This window comes from Clinocottus analis, unplaced genomic scaffold (assembly GCF_023055335.1).
Source record: "Clinocottus analis isolate CAN_PGR_092001 unplaced genomic scaffold, fCliAna1.0.p SCAF_13, whole genome shotgun sequence".
Taxonomy (NCBI): domain Eukaryota; kingdom Metazoa; phylum Chordata; class Actinopteri; order Perciformes; family Cottidae; genus Clinocottus; species Clinocottus analis.
The window spans coordinates 5,463,589-5,482,138 of record NW_027175854.1 but is presented as its reverse complement, the minus strand read 5'-3'; the positions used below and the strand labels follow the sequence as shown (position 1 = coordinate 5,482,138).

General features: G+C 40.8%; 1 protein-coding gene across 1 annotated transcript in view; it reads left to right on the top strand.

The window, feature by feature from the left end:
- si:dkey-112m2.1 (transmembrane protein 132C) overlaps window positions 1–18,550 on the top strand; it is a 124,116-nt gene that overhangs the window by 61,245 nt on the left and 44,321 nt on the right. Inside the window, exon 4 of the mRNA XM_068574828.1 lies at window positions 6,802–6,939. Within this exon, the coding sequence (XP_068430929.1) occupies window positions 6,802–6,939 (138 nt within the window). The remainder of the gene's footprint in view (window positions 1–6,801; window positions 6,940–18,550) is intronic.

The window sequence follows — 18,550 nt, the reverse complement described above, 5'->3', positions numbered from 1 at the left end:
AAAACACCTTATTATGATTTTTTTCTTTTTTTTTTATTGACAGTAAAATAATGATTTCCTCAGAGATGTATTTACGATGTAGTGTATGAAACCTTGCCCAGTTTTTGAAATGAAATGTTCCTTTCCTCAGACAATCTCAGGGGCTTCTCTGAATTCGACTCAAATTCATTTCTCAGTGCTCCTGCCCATGTGATTGCTCTTGATCTGTCATGGATTCGTTCATGTCATGAGGCTATGGCCAGCTCGCATTTTGAACTTCTTCTCATTTGAAGTCAGCGGTTCTCCTCTGACAGTTATTTCTTCTTCTTTTTTTTTTTTTTTTTTTAAAGGCGTGAGTTTTTTCCCAGACCTGAGGTCCAAGCTCCATATGTCAGCCATCTGTCTGCTTTTTCCTTTAATTAAAAAAAGACTGCGAAAGAGATGTTAGACGAGGCATCCCCATGCCCGGTGTGTTTTTCAGGCATTCAGATATAGATGAAGAGGAGATTTGGATGACAGCAGTCAACTCCTCTACTCCCCTCTCTGAGTGAAAAGCAAAGTCGGTGCTTTTCGTGAACAGGACATAGAGTGCACATATAGTTACCTGATTGTAAACGTGTCTCGTGTTTGGTGACAGTCAGCATCTCCTCAATTAAGTAGCACTCAATATAATGATCTGGAGGTTGAAAAAACTAAGAGGCACTTCAAGTAGTACTCCCTTTGATCATCTTTGTCCCTTGATAGATGGGTAGCTTTTAACCCTTCACAGCTCCAAAACCATTCACTGCGTGGTTTGGATCACAGATATTGATCTGCAGATAATGGTGAGATGATGGGTGGTTAATAGCAGCAAGATGGAAAATTGATATTTCACAAGGGTAAAGCGAAGGAGCGGATAAGCCTCATGCAGTGCAAAAGCACTTTTCCAGCAACATCCTGCGTAAAATAGAGGGTGTGGGTGAAGGTGAGGTGATGATAGGCTGCTTAATATATCACAAGATGCCCCCTCAATCCTCCTTCTTTTTCCTAAGTAAAAGTGAGAAGATGTTTTCAACTCTGATTCCATTTTGAACAAGTTGAGAAAAGTACCACAGTGTACCACAGTGTGTGTGTATATATATATATATATATATATATATATATATATATATATATATATATATATATATATATATATATATATATATATATATATATGAGACAATTAAGTATGTTTTGCACGATTGTCATTCTGGATTGCAGTATAGGTGTGTCCATCTCCTATATTTTCTGCTTGGTCTGAAAGTTAAATATTCATACATCTTTTTATTATTCATGAAGGTTAAGTTTCAAACATGTATGTAGGACTAGAAAGGACATACAGGAAAAAAAGTGTCACTTCGGGAGTAATATTAAAGCTTTAGTATTAGTATTAAGTGTTTAATACTAAACACTTAATACTAATAGTTTCCAGCTCTTTTAGTCTTTCAGAAAACCAAAACTGTTTGGACAAATAGAAAATGTGACATATTAACGGCACAAAATGAAAAGTCAGGCGAGCTACTTAAAGAAAAAAGAAAACCATGAATGTCAGCACCAATTTCCAAGACGATCCTTCAAACAGCTGTCAAGATTTTTCCCTGTTTACTACCAATGTAAACCAGCGGGTGGCGCTAGATGAATAGTAATGGGATCACCCAAGTCAGTAGACTTCATCCTCAGGGGACCATGAAGGCCAGTACAAAATGTAATTGTTAACAATACGATTGGACCGACTGACTGACTGACCCTTTAGCTTAGCTGCTAGCTGCTAGCGCGGCTAAAAGCTTTGAACAGAGTTCTTGTACACCATAAAGTCTTAATTTCAGATGTGTCGGGCCAAAAACTGTAAAGTGAATAGGATTCAGAATTTCTGCACACCAGCAGTCACTTGAACTTACTTTACTTAATTAAGACGTTTAGGTCTGTATATCCTCAAATCACTCGACAAAGCCTTACCGACTGAAATGAGATAATTAAATGAAGTGACTTGAAGTGACCAGGATCTCTGGTTTCTGTTTAAAAACGATGAAAGAAGCTCTGTCGCAGAGCTCCGAAAAGCGAGAGCCCCGGTGAAGGATATAGAGAGCGATGGGAGAAAGGCTGAGGGAAGCGGAGAGTGTTTCAGAGAAACCCGATAGAGACAGACAGAGGGAGATGGGATAAGAGGCACGGTGAAAGTGAGACAAAGGGGTGACACAGAAAGAGACGCAGCAGAGTGCATGGGAGGAGATGAGCGTTGTCTGGCGAGCCCTCTTTATCTGATAGTGTTCATCTTGTCCTCCGTTTGCAGCGTTGCCACGCACCAGCTCCTTTAACTAGCTCTGATAATGGGAAGAACAGCATCAAACTCATTAATTGAATTAGCTCTCTCTTTTTTTTTTGTTGTATATCTCCGCATCTGGCTGTGTCTGCTCACCCTTAAAAACACTCCACCGACAGCTATTCCTCAGCTAATCGACTCGGAGCGTCTCCCTGTGTTACATTACGAATTTATAGAACTAGCCCCACACTTAGTTCACCTGTCAATAGCTACTATCTATTTTAATTTCACCCCGAGGTGATGGAGATTATTTTGTTTCGGAGCAAAAGAGATAAAGAGGGAGGAAGGGTGCAGAAATGAAGCCAGCGTTCTTAACAGCTTGTGTGATAACTTCGTAACTGGATTTAGCTGCAGGTGTTTGAGAAATGAGGGACGCGGGCCACGTTCGGTAAATTGAATTCTCGACTATTGTTTGAAAATAAATTTGGAAAATATGCACAACCACAAGTTAGCGAGTGTTCTCGAGTCACCATCTGACTAATTTGTCATGCGGGGCTTTTTCTTTCAAACGTTTGAATGGGGTGAGTTAATGATAGCTCAGAACCTGGCCGTTGGTTGTATACGAATGTGCCGTGCGTGTGATTCATCTGTATTACAGATTTTCTCCATCTGGTTCCCGCTTAGCAGGAGCTGTCGTGTCGGAACTAAAGTGGCGTTTCTTTGTAGCTGAGCAGATACCAGAGCAATTGTTCTACCTTTCATGTATCGCCACTAAAGGTTAGCTTTGTCCACCAATGTGTTAACATCAGCAATAGACACAGATCAAGGTGTGTGTTTGTGTGTATCCTGGATGTACTGTATGTCTGTGTGATCTTTGCAATACTAATGATCTGGTTATCTAATGCAGGGAATCCTTTTCATCCTGTTCATTAGTTATAATTTTAACTTTACATTCAATGGGTGACATCACCTTTGAAATGACTTCTCACGATTCAATTAACATATCTCTTTCTTATTGTTGGAAATTCAAGACCAGAACCGACAGCAAATAACTAGTTATTACTCTATTGAAAGCTTTCTCTTTGTGTCCTCTCCTCTCCTAAATGTTTTCATCCTCTGTCTTTTTTCATCGCCTTTGATGCAACTCATGACTTTTCTAATTCGCCTGGCTGGCCTCTGTAAACCAATATCCCCTTTCTGCTCAAATACCTGAAGCACCAAGCTATTCTTCCATCCCTGTGCTCACCACAAAAACCTTTACACAACCTCAGATCCCTCCACACTCTCTTGTTTTTGTTTCCTCCCTTTCCTTCAATCTGAATGTGTTCCCTTTGCTCCCCCCATTGCTACAGTCAGGGGAACTACGAGAGCCCGTTTAAGCTCCAAGTAGAAAACATGTTTTTGAATGACACTGTGTAATCATTCAGGCATTTTTTTTTTTCCTTTTCGTGAATGATATACAGTCATTATAATCTTATGGTTTACTGAAATTGGTTTTTGAAATTGGACCAAAAACATGTTGTTTTTCATTTGTTTTCATGTGCTTAGCCAATCTGCACACACACCTGAGTGAATATAATGCCAATTGCCGGTTGTTAGGCGATTTTGTCCAGTTGGACACATTTAACATATTTAATATGTCAATGTTGAGTTTGAAACTGCAAAAAGTGACGCAAAAGTGGCCCACATTTCTTTATTGCCACTGTATGTACATTATGTTGTTCTGAACCATTGCTTATGTACAATTTGAATACAGGACTTTTACGTGGACTAGTTCTAAAACAGGCTGGATGTTTTGAAATTGGATCAAAAACATGTTGTTTTTAATTTGTTTTCATGTGCATAGCTAATCTGCACACACACCTGAGTGAATATAATGCCAATTGCCGGTTGTTAGGCGATGTTGGCCAGTTGGACAAATTTAACACGTCAAACTGCAAACTGCAAAAATGCTGCAAAAGTGGCCCACATTTCTTTATTGCCATGTTGTTCTGAACCATTGCTTATGTATAATTTAAATATACAGGATTTCTTTGTACGATGGACTAGTTCTAATTGTGTGCTATTGTTACTTTTAGTTCAGTAACAAATAGGCATCTTCCACCGTCAATGGAGTTCTGTACAAGTCTTTTTCAGCCACTACTCAGGTCATTACTCTCATCTGCAGTTGTATACATTTGTCAGCTGTACAGTTGTATACAACCTGTTTTCAAGAACTAATTTAAATTTGACTTCTCGGAATCTAGATCCATTGATCGCTTAATATCTGTAAAACATGGCGTCTAGATGTTATTTTTTCAGAATTGTTTGTATTCCATTTAATTCCCTGCTGTGCAAAGTGACATTAATGTACATTAGTATTTCATGCAGCATACAAGAGGCGTGCCTGAGTGCAAGGTGGGTGACATGTCATTTATGCGGGGGATATCCTGGGGTTTCATTTCTGAGCATCAATCAGGGGAGAGTTGAAAACCTTTCTGACAACCTCATCTCATCTGTAAATACTCATCCCACTGATGTAGGATTTCATGGAATTAATGAGGCAGCTTCATGTGCTGATGCATGTGAAAGGGAGCTCCTTTCGAATTGCTTTTCTTTATTGCCCCTCCCTTCTCCCCCCAACTCATCTTCCCTCACCAGAAATCATATTAGCCACACCCATCCCATTTACAACATGCCATTTGGTAGTTTAGCCTGCTTATGTGTTGGCTACAGTACACGCTTGGGTTTGTCTGTACTGTGTGTGAGCGATGTTGAGTGCGTATAAGGAAAGAAAAAAAGAATGAAAGAAAAGAGTATCAGGCCCGTGGATAGCATTTAGTATTGACTATTTTTACTCCATTAATTGATGATGAAAAAGGAGCAGTGATGCAAACACAATAAGTTAATGGCATCTGTCATGAACGTTAGCAAGAAAAGAAAAGGAGAGGATGAAGGTGCTGCTCGACGTCATCATGGGGCCTAAAGCATGCCCCTCTCTAATTGGGATTCTATAATTCATCAATACACCAGCGTAAGACTGAAGTTCATATCGGCTGATTGCCGCGCGCCCCGTTAGTCCGTGTCAGTGCTGAATCTGCTTGTCGGTTTGTTGTAATTACCGTGGCTACCGTAATGACGAGAAAACAGGAGGGCAGGCGGCAATCAGTCGTCTCCTCCTAGTTATTGTCTGTGTGTTCCACACCGACGGCCTTTATCTTCGCTCGTCAGGAGTAGCGGCCAACATGAGGCCAGTTATCACCGCCTCAGCGGCCTGGGTAGGATCAAAGAAGACCAGAGGAACACTGAAGATGTAATGGCTGCACTCTTCTAAGGACTGCTGCATGGTTTGTCATGTCATTATCCCACCGTTAATACTCAGTTTTTTCCTCTTCATCTTTGACAAGTTTTCTGCAGTTCTACAACGGGAACAGTCTCCAATTAGATTGATGCCAGGAAGAAATTACCCCTGCGTTCATGTTTCACTGAATAGAAATGCTTCTTTCTTCTCACCTTTCTTTGTGCTGTTGATGTTTTACTTCAGATCTGGCTCTTCGTGCCTTCATTTTCTCCACATAAAACGCATATTCTGCGGCGTTTTATGGCAGTGGTTCGAACAAGAGCAATTTGTAATGTTGGAAGAGAAGGCACTGAAAGCTGTTCACGTACTTCACGGTAATTGCATGTGACAGAGGAAGAGGAGGAGGAGGAACAAAGCAAAAGCGTGTCAGTACACTGGGAGAGAAGGAGGTCATGGTTCTTCGCCACCTGTATGGCCTCCCACAGACTGTGACCAGGAGTAATGGAAGTGATAGAGGAACAATAGGGTGGGGCAGAGGTGGCATGAAGGCTGCAGAGATCTGAATCCTGGCAAAGCCCCAGGTGTGTCTGAAGTGGAGCTTGCTGCCTATTTATTGCTCCAGCGAGTCATGATGTTCTGGAGAGTCCTGAATATGAACTCTCATGGTGGCTCAACGCATCTTCCCAGCGGTTCATTTGACCTTGCTGACCCTAAATCACGATTACAGGTTTCATTATTGCTCATGATATTTTTTGACTTGTCCCAGCCAGATTGACTTCCCGAAATCAATATTGCTCATAAATAAAATATGTCTATCTAAAATGGATAATGGCGTTTCTTTGTCAACACAATTTAGTTGGAAGTGTAATGATTGTCCTCATCATCTCGCAATTACCATTATTTATCTTTAAAATATTTTTTTAGCTCCAGTTTAGTGCTTTTAATGTGAGTAAAGCGTTTCTTTTGATCGGTTACTATCGTCCAAAATAATATACTTTGTAATAAATAATGTGCTTCTCCACGTGTGATAGAAAGACCATGAGTGTTTTGAAGTTTGTTCGGAGACCTTGAGAAAATTAGATCCAACCTTATTCCATTTCTGTCTTTTGACATGTTTGTTTGTGTCAGATAGAGAAAGAGAATAAAAGAGGTCGGGTGAGTTTCTGGAGCTCCGGAACTTAATTTGCGAGCTGTCCTGGTGACAGTTCCAGCATCTAATGTAATGTTTTTCTTTTATCCTGCACACGTCTGTGTGTTTCAGGGTCAAGCTGAAGGACGGGGTGGCGTTTCTGGGAGCTCGAGCGAGTAACCCTGTTGTGTGGACAGTGAGTCAGGATGTCAGAAGCGAAGGTCACAGGGTTGTGACCCTCCACTGTCGGAGGAAGGAGAACACTCAAAGGTACGTCGGACTCCCTCCTACAGAATTAATCAATGTGTGAATGAAATATGAAGTGGACACCCTGATGAACAACCAGAAAGCAGCGGCGCACTTGTTCATTTCTCTGACAGCTGTCAGGAGAGAGTGATTGCGAAGACTGAGGAGGAAAGAGGACATGACTCAGCATCTTAAGCATTTAATCCTTGGCACTGCCAGGCAAAAAGGTCCTTAGCCACTCACAAGTGTACCCACTAAAATGTATTGTTTGAGGAACACTGTGTCGCCGCTTGATTACACTTAAAAGTGCCGTTTGTAGGATGGAGATGGATCTCTTGGCAGACATGTATGTGTTTTAAGTAAGTGTTTCAATAACTTAGAATGAGCCAGCCATATCCACAAACGGTCTTCTTTATGGAATAGTCCAAACCACATGTACAATCCTTTAAACTCACTTAACTTGTGTGTCCAATTTGACCGTTTCCAGCGTCGGCGGAAACATCTGCAACTTTCTAATCATGACGAAATAAGCTAAAGTACGCATGTGTGCTAGTGTGTGGCATTGCTGTCTACACAAAGGTGTTTCCATTAATACATAATAATTATGTTTTTGAGTGTGTGCCATTTTTACAGTATTTGACATTCAACTCGACAGCTAAACGGTTTCAGGCAAAGACAAAGTAGCTGCACACAGGAAGTGACACACCCTGGCTGGGGTGTTATTTCCTTCTGAGTGCCAAGGTGACGACAGTGATAAATGACAAGTCATCTATCATTTAGACGCATCTCTCTCGCACACCTGCTGAGGAGCAGAGACATTGAATTATACAGTACTGCTCAAATCAAGGTCATACATGTGGAAGCTGGTATTATGTCCTGCAATTCTGTGCTCGACAAAAGACTACCTTGAAGTATTGCAATGATAAAGCAACACCGGCCGTGACCCTGTTTTAGGTTTCTTTGGCTTACATAAAATGGAATAATGATCGCAACAATAGCGCGTAAAAGCATCGTTCAGTCTTTGCAAAACATGCGGACTATCAAAACACTGAACTTTGATTTAGAAAATCTCTTTGAGGGGGTTAAATGCTTACAGATCGCGCAGTAGTCATGCAATTTTCTGTTTTACTGAATGTTAAAAACATGCTTACATGAACAAAACAATGAAAGACGCAGTTTGCGTTTAAATTCCTGCGAATCTTTGTGAAGCCAGCTCATTAAATGAACCTTTGATTTTTGCGGTCTCCTCCACTGGACAAACACACTCTCGAAACTGAAAACAAAATGAACTGTCTGAACTCGTACATTGCCCACTTTTTTATATTACTTTTCGAAGATAAATAGGCCTTGCTTCATTTATTAGCTCAAAACAAGGTTTAGGAGTTGAGAGGCCCGGTCACGTCGTCTATCTATTATAGCTCTCTGATTGGTCGAGCTTTCACCTGGAGGGCTCTGTAGATATTTTCCAGACTATTTTCCAGACTACAATAGAAAAAGAAGTACATCTTGTAAGATTTAGGCTGCCTTGGAGGGGAACAACAGAGGAAGATGTGTTACATTAAGTCTGAGAGCCTTGAAAGTGATTTCCCAAATTAATCTAATCTTTTTGCTTCCTGAGATCTGCATAGATTTCCCTTTTGACATACTTTCTCTAACTCCCCACTAACAGGTTCACACTCATTTTAGTCTACTGCTTTCCTGTGGGTAGGAGCTATCCCAATGCTCAGGTTAAGTGCACAAAGATCTTCATTAGCCAGAATATGAATGGGGGTAATGGTGATACTTGGAGATAAAAGCCAAGGAGTTTAAAAAGACAAGTGCCTGAAAACATAAAATGTCTCCTAATGTCAATTGAAGCTCACTTGGCCTACCATTAAAACAGCATCACTTCCCAAAGCTGAAAGATAAACACCGGGAGCAGAACGCGTCTCCCCTGGCTCGAGGTAGAGAGTGCGACATTACAGCCAATATTGCAAGCGCCACGTGAGAGATTCCAACAGGGTGGATGACTAAACTCCCAGCAGCCACATTGAAGAGGTGACATATAATAGGCGACTGTGGACTTACAGACATTGTATCTCGGTGTAATGATTTCGCGGAGGTGAAAAAAACAACATACCCATGTCCCAGAGGTGTGCACAATGTGTGGGCCTTCAGCAGAACAGTATTCCTGTTACTTTAGCAGCCACGTCCACCTCTCGCTGAGAGTTGAGGTGTGACACAATAAATGACAAGAGTCTTAGTAGGAAAAGCGGTGAAACCGAGTGTAGGGTGACAAAGAGCATGTGAGATGATAACAGAGTTCATTTTATCATCCCTCTTGCTGGATACTAAAAGCTATTACCAAGTGCTTACGGCTGCAGCCTGCGGGATGCTTTTGTATTTACAATATATGCCCTTGCCTTATCCTAAAGCACAAAATAACAAAACTTGAAGCAGGTAAACCAGGAGATTGCTGTTTGACGTGATATCTCTGAATGCTTCAATTAGACTGACATGAACAACGTAAAATGATGAACATGGTTGTGTTTATGCACGTGTGTGGGTGTTCATTGTGTAAACTCTTTTCTCTACCTGTACAGCTGCAGCTCTTTCTGCAAACCACAGCTATCACACTCAATATGATGACAAATGTATGTTTCCAGTGTGTGTGGAAGTCCACACACGTTACTGTTTCATTACCTTACTGATATTGTCTACATCACAGTGAAAACAAGTCAATTATCGTAAAGTCTTGGCATGTTTTTGATTTAATCCCCTTTTTTTTTATCTGAGCATCACCATGTCGTTCAACAGACAGAGAGAAAGAAGAGAGAGAGACGCAGAGAGAGAAACAGAGTTCTTATCTGATTGGACAAGAGCGTTAAGCAGAGCGCTTAAGCAGCTGCCCCTGAGCAGCCAGCAGCAGCCGGACAAGGCAGGAGCTGGTCAATGAGAAAAAGAGCTAACAGGGAAAACAAATATTACAATACATGTAGCGTATTTGTGAAAAACAATTACATTATAAAATAGATATAACTTTTAATTATAAAACACAAATAAATGTGACCCTGTTTCGGCCAGCAGAGAAGGCTTAGCGTGGTAGACACATTTAGACAATGCACTTTTTTTTAAAGCAGAATAAAATAACTGAAGTGTATCTAAATTAAGGCAATTGGCAGCATGTCTCGTCCACTAAGCTGTCATGACTCTTCACAGCCCCTCTAAACAGCTTGTGAACAATAAACTCAACGCAGGACCCCAATCCAGTCTCTGCACCTCTCTTTACTCGAGTACAGCCGATTTAGCCACATGTTAGCTGCTGCGCACATTGTGCAAGTCTCCAGGCTGTACTTAAGCTGAATGATGTAATCTCAAAGTGGCCCACTGGTCATGAGATAATACTGTCCGCACTGTTCGGAAGATGTATGAGGACACTTAAATGCTACGAGTTGTCCTTCACCAGTCAGTTCTCTGTGTCCTCACTGTTACCATACAATGGGCTAATTCAGGTACGAGTGAACTCAAAATCCTCATCAGCTGTTGGGATAATTAAGCGTGGGAATCCACACTCTCTTGGGATGCATGCACACATTGCCTTTGTGTCTGCACATGCTGATGTGAGGGAAGGGGGTGAGTCCTCCTTGTAAATAGGATTGTCAGATCCTATAGGATAGTCACACGGGTGTAACAGTCCAATACAAAAGTATTTTCTTTTCATTAAAGCCTCCTGACTCAGAAGCATTCTTCTGACTGAACCTCCCTCGATCTGTTCGGATCGTGTCTAGGCCTGATACCCATTACCCGATGTATTCTGGGTCTTCAACTGCTTAGATCATTTGATTATAGTTTGCTGTAGTAATTCCAGTTCAGCTGAGCCCCTTATTCCAGGTGTCTTTGCTCTTTTAAACTCTCAGTACATGTCTAATAAATCTTTAATCCTTAATGATCCAATTTCATCCCTTAACCTTGATTTCCCTATTACTTACTGAGATCTAGCATAAACCTGTGTCGCGCTCCCCTCTAGTGGAGCTCTACCCTCCCAGTTACGATTTGCTGAACGAATCAAGGTTAACGGTCCATGGAGGGGGTATTACAGCTGTTTTAAAAAATCATCTCACGTGTGTTTCATTCAGATTTGGTGACCGTTTTTAAGTCTTAGCTGTTAAAATTAAGATTGATGACCCGATTTGAGTGAAAACCCAATTACGTGATTTTACAGTCCTCTCTCACATATGAAAGGGCCATCATAGCTAGTGACTTTAACACTCATGGACAATCCGAACTCATTTGCCTCCAATTTTTCAAACATCATTTTATTTTATTTTTTATCTTGTGCAGCATATCTCTTTCCCCATACACAACTGTGGTTACATCCTTGACTTTTTTTTTTCCTCTGGACATGAGTGAGCCACCCGCTGTAAAATTTTACAGCTTCTTTTCTAGTCCGAACAATGACCCTTAACTGGGCCGCTCCATTCACTTCCAGGTTGGAATCAATGCCAAAATCAGACAAGGTAGGGAATAAAGAAACGCCGAACGTAGATGGAAAAATCAAAAGTTGAAAATCAGAACCTCCATATGAAGGAGCGATTGCATAATCTGAACATTGCTTCGAAAACGGCAAAAGATATTTGAAGTGTCTTCATTTTGAAATTCTGTTAATTGGACCTGATAACTTTTCCACTGCCGTTGATCACTTTATTGGTCTATTTTACTACTGCTAAAAATCTTTTAATCAACTTTGCCCAGAATATGACCCATGACCATTATGTTATTAAACTTGTCTTGGAACTACTAATTCTTCACACTTTCATTTTCTCCCATCAAAATTATTGTAATTACTTCTTCACATGCCTCTGTCGAGCTGCTCTAAATTTCTTACAGTTGTGTCAAAATACAGCTGCCAGGCATATTAACTAGAATTAGCCCCTGAATTACTCCTGTTCTTGAGTCATCCCATTTGCTTTTTGTAAAATTCTGATTAAATAATGGACCCATTTACTTTTCTGATCTCTTTTGATCCTCATTCTATCTTTTGATCATTCCAAACCTCAAATGTCTGCCTATTATCCATCCCCTGGTCAAACTGCAAAACAAGAGGTGACCACGGCTTTGCTGATTTATCTTCAACCCTCTGGAATCATCTTCCCAACGCTACCAGACTGTGAGCGGCTTCTAAAAGTCTTTCTAGACAAGTCTTTAGATCTCATCCTGTTTAGTGCTAGTTTGGTCTGTCTCTCATTGTGTTTTGTTTTATATCCTCTCTTCATTTTTTGAGGTGCGTCTTTTATGGTTGTGTTTCATAAAAAAATGTACATACAAAACAAACTTGCACAAAACCCACACATTATCCCAGTGATTGGCACATCTGGGTGATGCTGTCGATCATGCGTACCCACAAACCCGACAGACTCCTTGTCTCAACCTTGTGTCTTGACACAAATCTTTCCCCGATGCTGCTGATGCTGACCAGGAGCCGACGGGAGTGTATCCCAGCTAATGCATTCAATTTGCGCTCGCCATAGTTTGACTCGCGTGTATTTTGCCACAGAATGTGTTGCTAGTGGCGTATGGCTAAACGTTTTCAGGTAAATGTTGCACTTGGTTCCCCAATGACATGCCGTGACAGTGCGGTACGAGTTCACTAACTGTCTTGGCCCTACCGCATTGCAAGTTCAGAAAGAGAGTCATCAGCCATGCATGCCAGGTATACATGCTGCCTCTGGCTCCTTTTTGTTTTTAATAAAAGCTAACACAATTTGGAGTCCTGTTTGATTGAGGGGAAGAGTTGAGAAAACGAAACAAATGAAGGTTTTAGAACCACAATGGCAATTCTGTGGCCCAGTAATCAGCGTGTCAATCAGTGAGTTGTTCAAGCTGCAAAGGGAGTTCGATTTGTAATTGCAGGAGGTGAGGCGAGGCATCTAACAACTAATCAAAATAAACCGGATCTGATGGCTGACATTTCTTAATCTGCCCATTTCCTTGAATGAACACATGCACAAGGAGACGTGATGACAAACATAAGCCCTTTTGCAGACACAGGACCTAAAATCTTTTGCGCTGTGGCTGTGTTTAAACATGACAGAACTATTATGGTTAGAGCTGCAATGCTCGTGCAATAATCAGCATCTGGCACACAAAAGGGAGTGCTGGGTAGAAAAATAAAAATATAAAGTGAGACAAGAATTCTCTGTTCTCTCACAGGCCGCATCAGGGATGGTTTTTAAAACATATTTTGTATATGAACTTAATGAATCTGCTATTTTTGTCTGTCTATAAAATGTCACAGCATCACACCAAAATAATTGTACTATCATAAATGACAAAGGCAAGCAGCAGATGCTCACATTTGAGTATCTTTGATGTTTGGCATATTTGCTGGGTGGGAAAACATGATAATATTATCAAATTATCAAAATTGGAACTGATTAAATTTCTGCCAAGCATCCATTACTGACTAAACATTTCAGATATAACATGAAATATTGAATCAATGACCTTTGGGAGATTGAGGGACACTCACTTATACTTCTCCCTCGTGAATTTTCTCCTTTTCTTATACGTTTTGTCATTTATTAGATATCAGGATCATATTTCTCCATTCTTTATTACAAAAAAATATCATAAAACGTAAGGCTGTGACTCACATTTATATCCTCCTTGCTCGCACGCTGAATTTGCTGGATATTTGTACTGTAAGCATTTGGCATTGTTGAGAGTTTACTGATGGAGATTGACATTAAAACAGATTAGAAATCAATGAATACAATTGTATTGACTGTTCTGAAATAAGACCTTAAATGTGTCACTCTCGGTCGCTCGAAGGACAAACATATTGCAGAGACACATTTATTATATTCCTTGGTTTTCTTGTGTCATCTTTTCTGTTAATAAAACCAAATGCAACTCTGGCTTGTACTGAGCTTTAAGAACAACCTATTGTCTTTGTTCATTCAACAGAAAAGGTGAGAGGCTTGACTGGTGTGAGGATCCTAATACTCAAATGTTTTTCTTACTGTAAACATGAGTCTTGTCTGTGTGCGTTCACACGTACTCTTTGACACACACAAACACAAAGACACAAGCAGACAAACAAACAAACAAACAAACAAGTGAACAAATGCAACCCTCCAGCATATTTTCACCCATCAAAGTCTACGTGATCATGAAACATGCCACCACATTCAATTTGACTGCTGTTGCCAGAGAGGTCTCCCACTGTGAGAGAGTGGGAGTAAGCCTTGCTCTAAAAGACTGACAAGACAGCCTTACAACACCTTCCATGATGCAAGTCTGTAAACCAAAGCTCTTAGTGGTGCTATCTAAAAACAACACCATAGTCTTATATCTGAGTGACAAAGCCAGGGTAAATGGAATTATTTTCGGGCCAACAACATATGGTTTACAGTGTGTGTTTCATCACGTTTGCACTTATTGCAGCTATAGTGACAATTGTATTATAGGGTTAGGATTTTAAAAAACAAATCTTGCACGGAAGTTGCATTAAAAATCGAAGAGTTGTGCCGAGTCTTTGATGAGAAAAGTCTTCCCAGTGCGCAAGCCCCAGTGTGAAAATAGGTTAAGGATTCAAATTGTTCTACAACAGTTGGTGAAATCATATTTTAAGCATCAGTGAAATCAAGGCCTGTCATTCTTTGTTTGCCCCAGCCATCTGGTGAGGGAGGTGACATGAGCCTCTGAGGGTCTTTCTGCGAAACAGAGGAAGTGAGCATCAATGAGGGGAATGGAAACCCCAACCTTGTTTTAGACTGAAGTGATTAGCATACTCTGCAGAGTGCTGGGGAAAGAAGAAAGCCACAATTCCCATAAAAAATAGTCCATAAAGATTCTTGATAGTTAAAAATGCTGCTGATAAGCCTTCTTGCAAAATGTCCTTCCATCCCTGCATATATCCTTTTTCCTTGTTATGCCAGTTAGTTGTGGTCTTTAGGGCTCCGGTGAGTCAACATGATTGATTATGAATGTTCATAGTCAAATGTTCATATGACTATGAACATTTATACAGACGTACATGTGTTTTCCTCATAACTTTCTTGATCCCTTTTCTGCTGAAATAAATTGAGGTCCATTGTCTGCCAATACCTTTTTATGCAATCTGCATGATGCAAATAGGTTTCTCAAAACCTCAATAGTTTTGCCACTGTGGTGGTCTTCGAAAGCATAACCTCAGGCAAGCGAGCATATGCATCCATTCAAAAACACAACACATCTGCTTATTATCCTCTGCAAAATCAAGGTGTATTCTCTCTCAAGAACCTGTAGCCCATTTCCAAGTCTGCAATGTGCTGTGGCGGGCTTGCTATGCTGCTGCTTTAAAGATATCCCACAAATTCTCCTCACTTTCAGTGTAAGATTCACTAGAATTATTTGGCGTAATAACACCATCAGCTCCTCTCGGTGCATAAAGCACGAAGTGTGGTTTGAAAAACGTATAAATAGCCTCTGGTACTACATGGAGTTTGGCTTTGATCCCCATCACCTTCCATAGACTGGGCTGTGCACCTCTGGGTATCTCTCACAGAACGCCTCAACACTCTCAAATACTACTGTGTTTACAGAAGACCAATCGCATGAGCTGGCTAAGTCTTATGTGCTGGCTGCATTCACAGATTTTTCTCTTTTAAACCCTTTACTCAAATCCATCTCCATCTCTGAATTATCGAGAAATATCCTAAACAAGTATACTATTTTCCTCAACTTGTACTCATTCAAAGACTTTTCTGCAGTTACATTTGTCGAATATTTTCAATGGTCCATCAGCAGAAATTCATCGCCACATTTCATCCAGTTTGCTAAGAAGAGCTGTTGTAACCTTTTGTTTCTTCGTATTTGTTAAATATATAGATACAACAGGTACAAAAGATATGTTTTTATGATTAGCTATTCGTGTAGCTCATTTCTTTTTTTGATTGGCTTACGAGTGGCACCTCACGGCAGAACTCCAGGGGATTTGGGGGAGACGTGCTTGATTCCTCCATGGTGAGGGCAGCGCCACCAGGTCATGTTAGCGCACTGCGGCACATTAAATAGCCTAGAGTTTTTTTTCAGCCTGAGAAATACGATGTGTGGCAGGAGGGCGTGACTTAAGGCCGAAATGAGTGACAGTCACGCTCAATGCGTGACACTTGAGATCCCTATGTTTTTGCCCGGGGCGTTGGCCCTACAGCAGAACATTTTATTATTCCTCCTTGGTCACGCAAATAATTCCAGCAGGTAAACAATCCTGCAGGGGAACAATGCTCCTCATGTTGCAGCTGCTTGTCTACAAATGCACACTGGTAACATTTAGTTGAGCCAATATCACGCCATATTAGATCGTATTTAGTTCCTCCAAAAGGTGCACATGTAAACGCACATACAAATACACACACTCACACTCACAAAGAAGGTTATACTAGTAGGGATGGGCACCATAGCAGCAGTCTTTCTATGCATATAAACACCCCTCAAGTGCATATGTCTTGATTCATTTCTTGTCGACCTGAATTTGCATCAACTTCTGCCACTACAAAAGCAAGCAGAGTGAAACACAGCTCATTGTTTTGTCTACATTTGCCATATTGCAATACATGCAAGTATCAGAACATATTCTTATTGATATAGAGCTTATTTCAACCATATTGTTCTGAAACCAAAATTCATCTTTTTAATAAACCAGATGAGGTTTGCAAGCAACCAGAATGTGAACATATATGAATAAATATATGCAGGGGTGTTAGTCCCTGCATTGTATTCTGTATTCAATTTCACATAAGGTTACCTGGGGCCCCGGGAGTCTGAACAACCCACTTTGTGGTGCATATGGAAATGTGCTGTATTCATGATCCCATTATACATATCTGAGTGGCTCTGAAACAGCATGTACATTTTAACCCAATTTGATTGATTGTTCTCATGATATGATGATAATAGCTTGAGGCCTTATATGGGATGCAATATTCTCCGGCTCTCATCACATCTTTGCCCCTTCACAATGAAGGGTTGCCCATACTTTCTCCTTCCTTTACATGAAAAGCGGGGCAGTTATGATGTGGCTTCTCTTATGGAAAACCTGCCATTAGAAAATAGTAGAAATAAGATATGCATTTTTTTTATCATGAGCAATAATGTCATCCTACATTGGATATGGTGAATATTCCATATGTTGGCTGCTCGTCTAATGCATGAATATAAAATTCGCCTCCAGAGCTCCAGTTTAGGCATGAATACGTACATGAGGGTCGATTTGAATAAAGAATGGGCTGTTCATTCAGTGCTGACATTTGACTACACCCCACGAACCGTGAGTGCATGCAAATGTACATTGTTTGGGTTAGTGGATATGTGTCTACAAGGCAGCTTTACTCCGTGCCGGAGAGTCGTTAGGGGCCGAAATAATTGACAGAACAATGATGAGTGAAGATTGAACGGGAAAGGAGTTCGATATGCAGTCCTCTTCAGTTCGCAGGGTGGGGTCAAAGGCCCTTGTGCTGTTCTTTCTGATTGCACCGAGCTTAACTCAAATGGTGAATGAACACAGACAATCAATGGCCAGAGCGAGCAGGACCAGTGGGACTGCATTTCAAACCGCAGTTAAATCAAAGGTCCATTCAGTACAATCTGATTCCAATGGAGGAACTCTCCATGCATCAGCGAGAAGCCCGGATGTTAATGACCTGCCTGCTGGGGGAATCTGTGCGCGCACACATGCACCTTCTTATATGTATTTGATTAAGTGGGAAATTAAAGAATAGACTACCATTAGTTTGGGCCTTGAAGAGCGTGGCAGTTTTGATTAGCCCTGTGTTGTAATCTGTTTAATTAACACTGGTTCAAACGCTCTAGCAGACTGTGTGTGTGTGTGTGTGTGTGTGTGTGTGTGTGTGTGTGTGTGTTTTCTAGCGTGCCCTTGAATGTGTAAATGGTCTTGTAAAAGTACAATGTTGTAGATGATGGATAGGGGAGATGAAGCAATCACCCTTCCAGGTGGTCTAATTAGTATGTTTGTGAACTGCTGTTTCCTTCAATTTTTTTTTAAAATCACAACATGTACAGGTGGTAGCATACAATTTGGATTTGAAAAAAAAGGACTGTTTCGTAATCCTTTTAAGCAATCATCCAGACATCTTATTTCCCGGTGTTTACCCGGAGGGCCACTAATGCATTGCCGGAAGGCTCCCTCACTGTCTCCCTTAAATTAAAAAAGATTTCTACAGCCGTCCAAGGCAGGCAACTATGTGATCGCTAGATGGATCGGCAACATTGATCGTGGGTAATTTAATTAGCATGAGTGGCATGTGAGTCCTATGTGTTGCAGGGCCTTCTCATGCTTTATGCAATCATAAAGGATCCATAAAAGCTTTCTTAGTCTAGACTCCAACATGATCAAAATATAAACACCAGTCATATTTATTCCCTCAAACCTGTCATCATTAATGGATATCAAAATGGACGCAATGCCACTAATGCAATATAATTAATTTAATCTCTGCAAGAATGATTTATACCACATCCTCCTACTCACTGCTTTCTCCTCTTCCTAGCCTTCCCCCTTTTCTGCATGCATCAGATATTTAGTGTAGATTCTATGATATCCCAAACCTGCATGAAGTAAAACATGCTTGATTGGTCCCTCCGGGGCTATGATCAG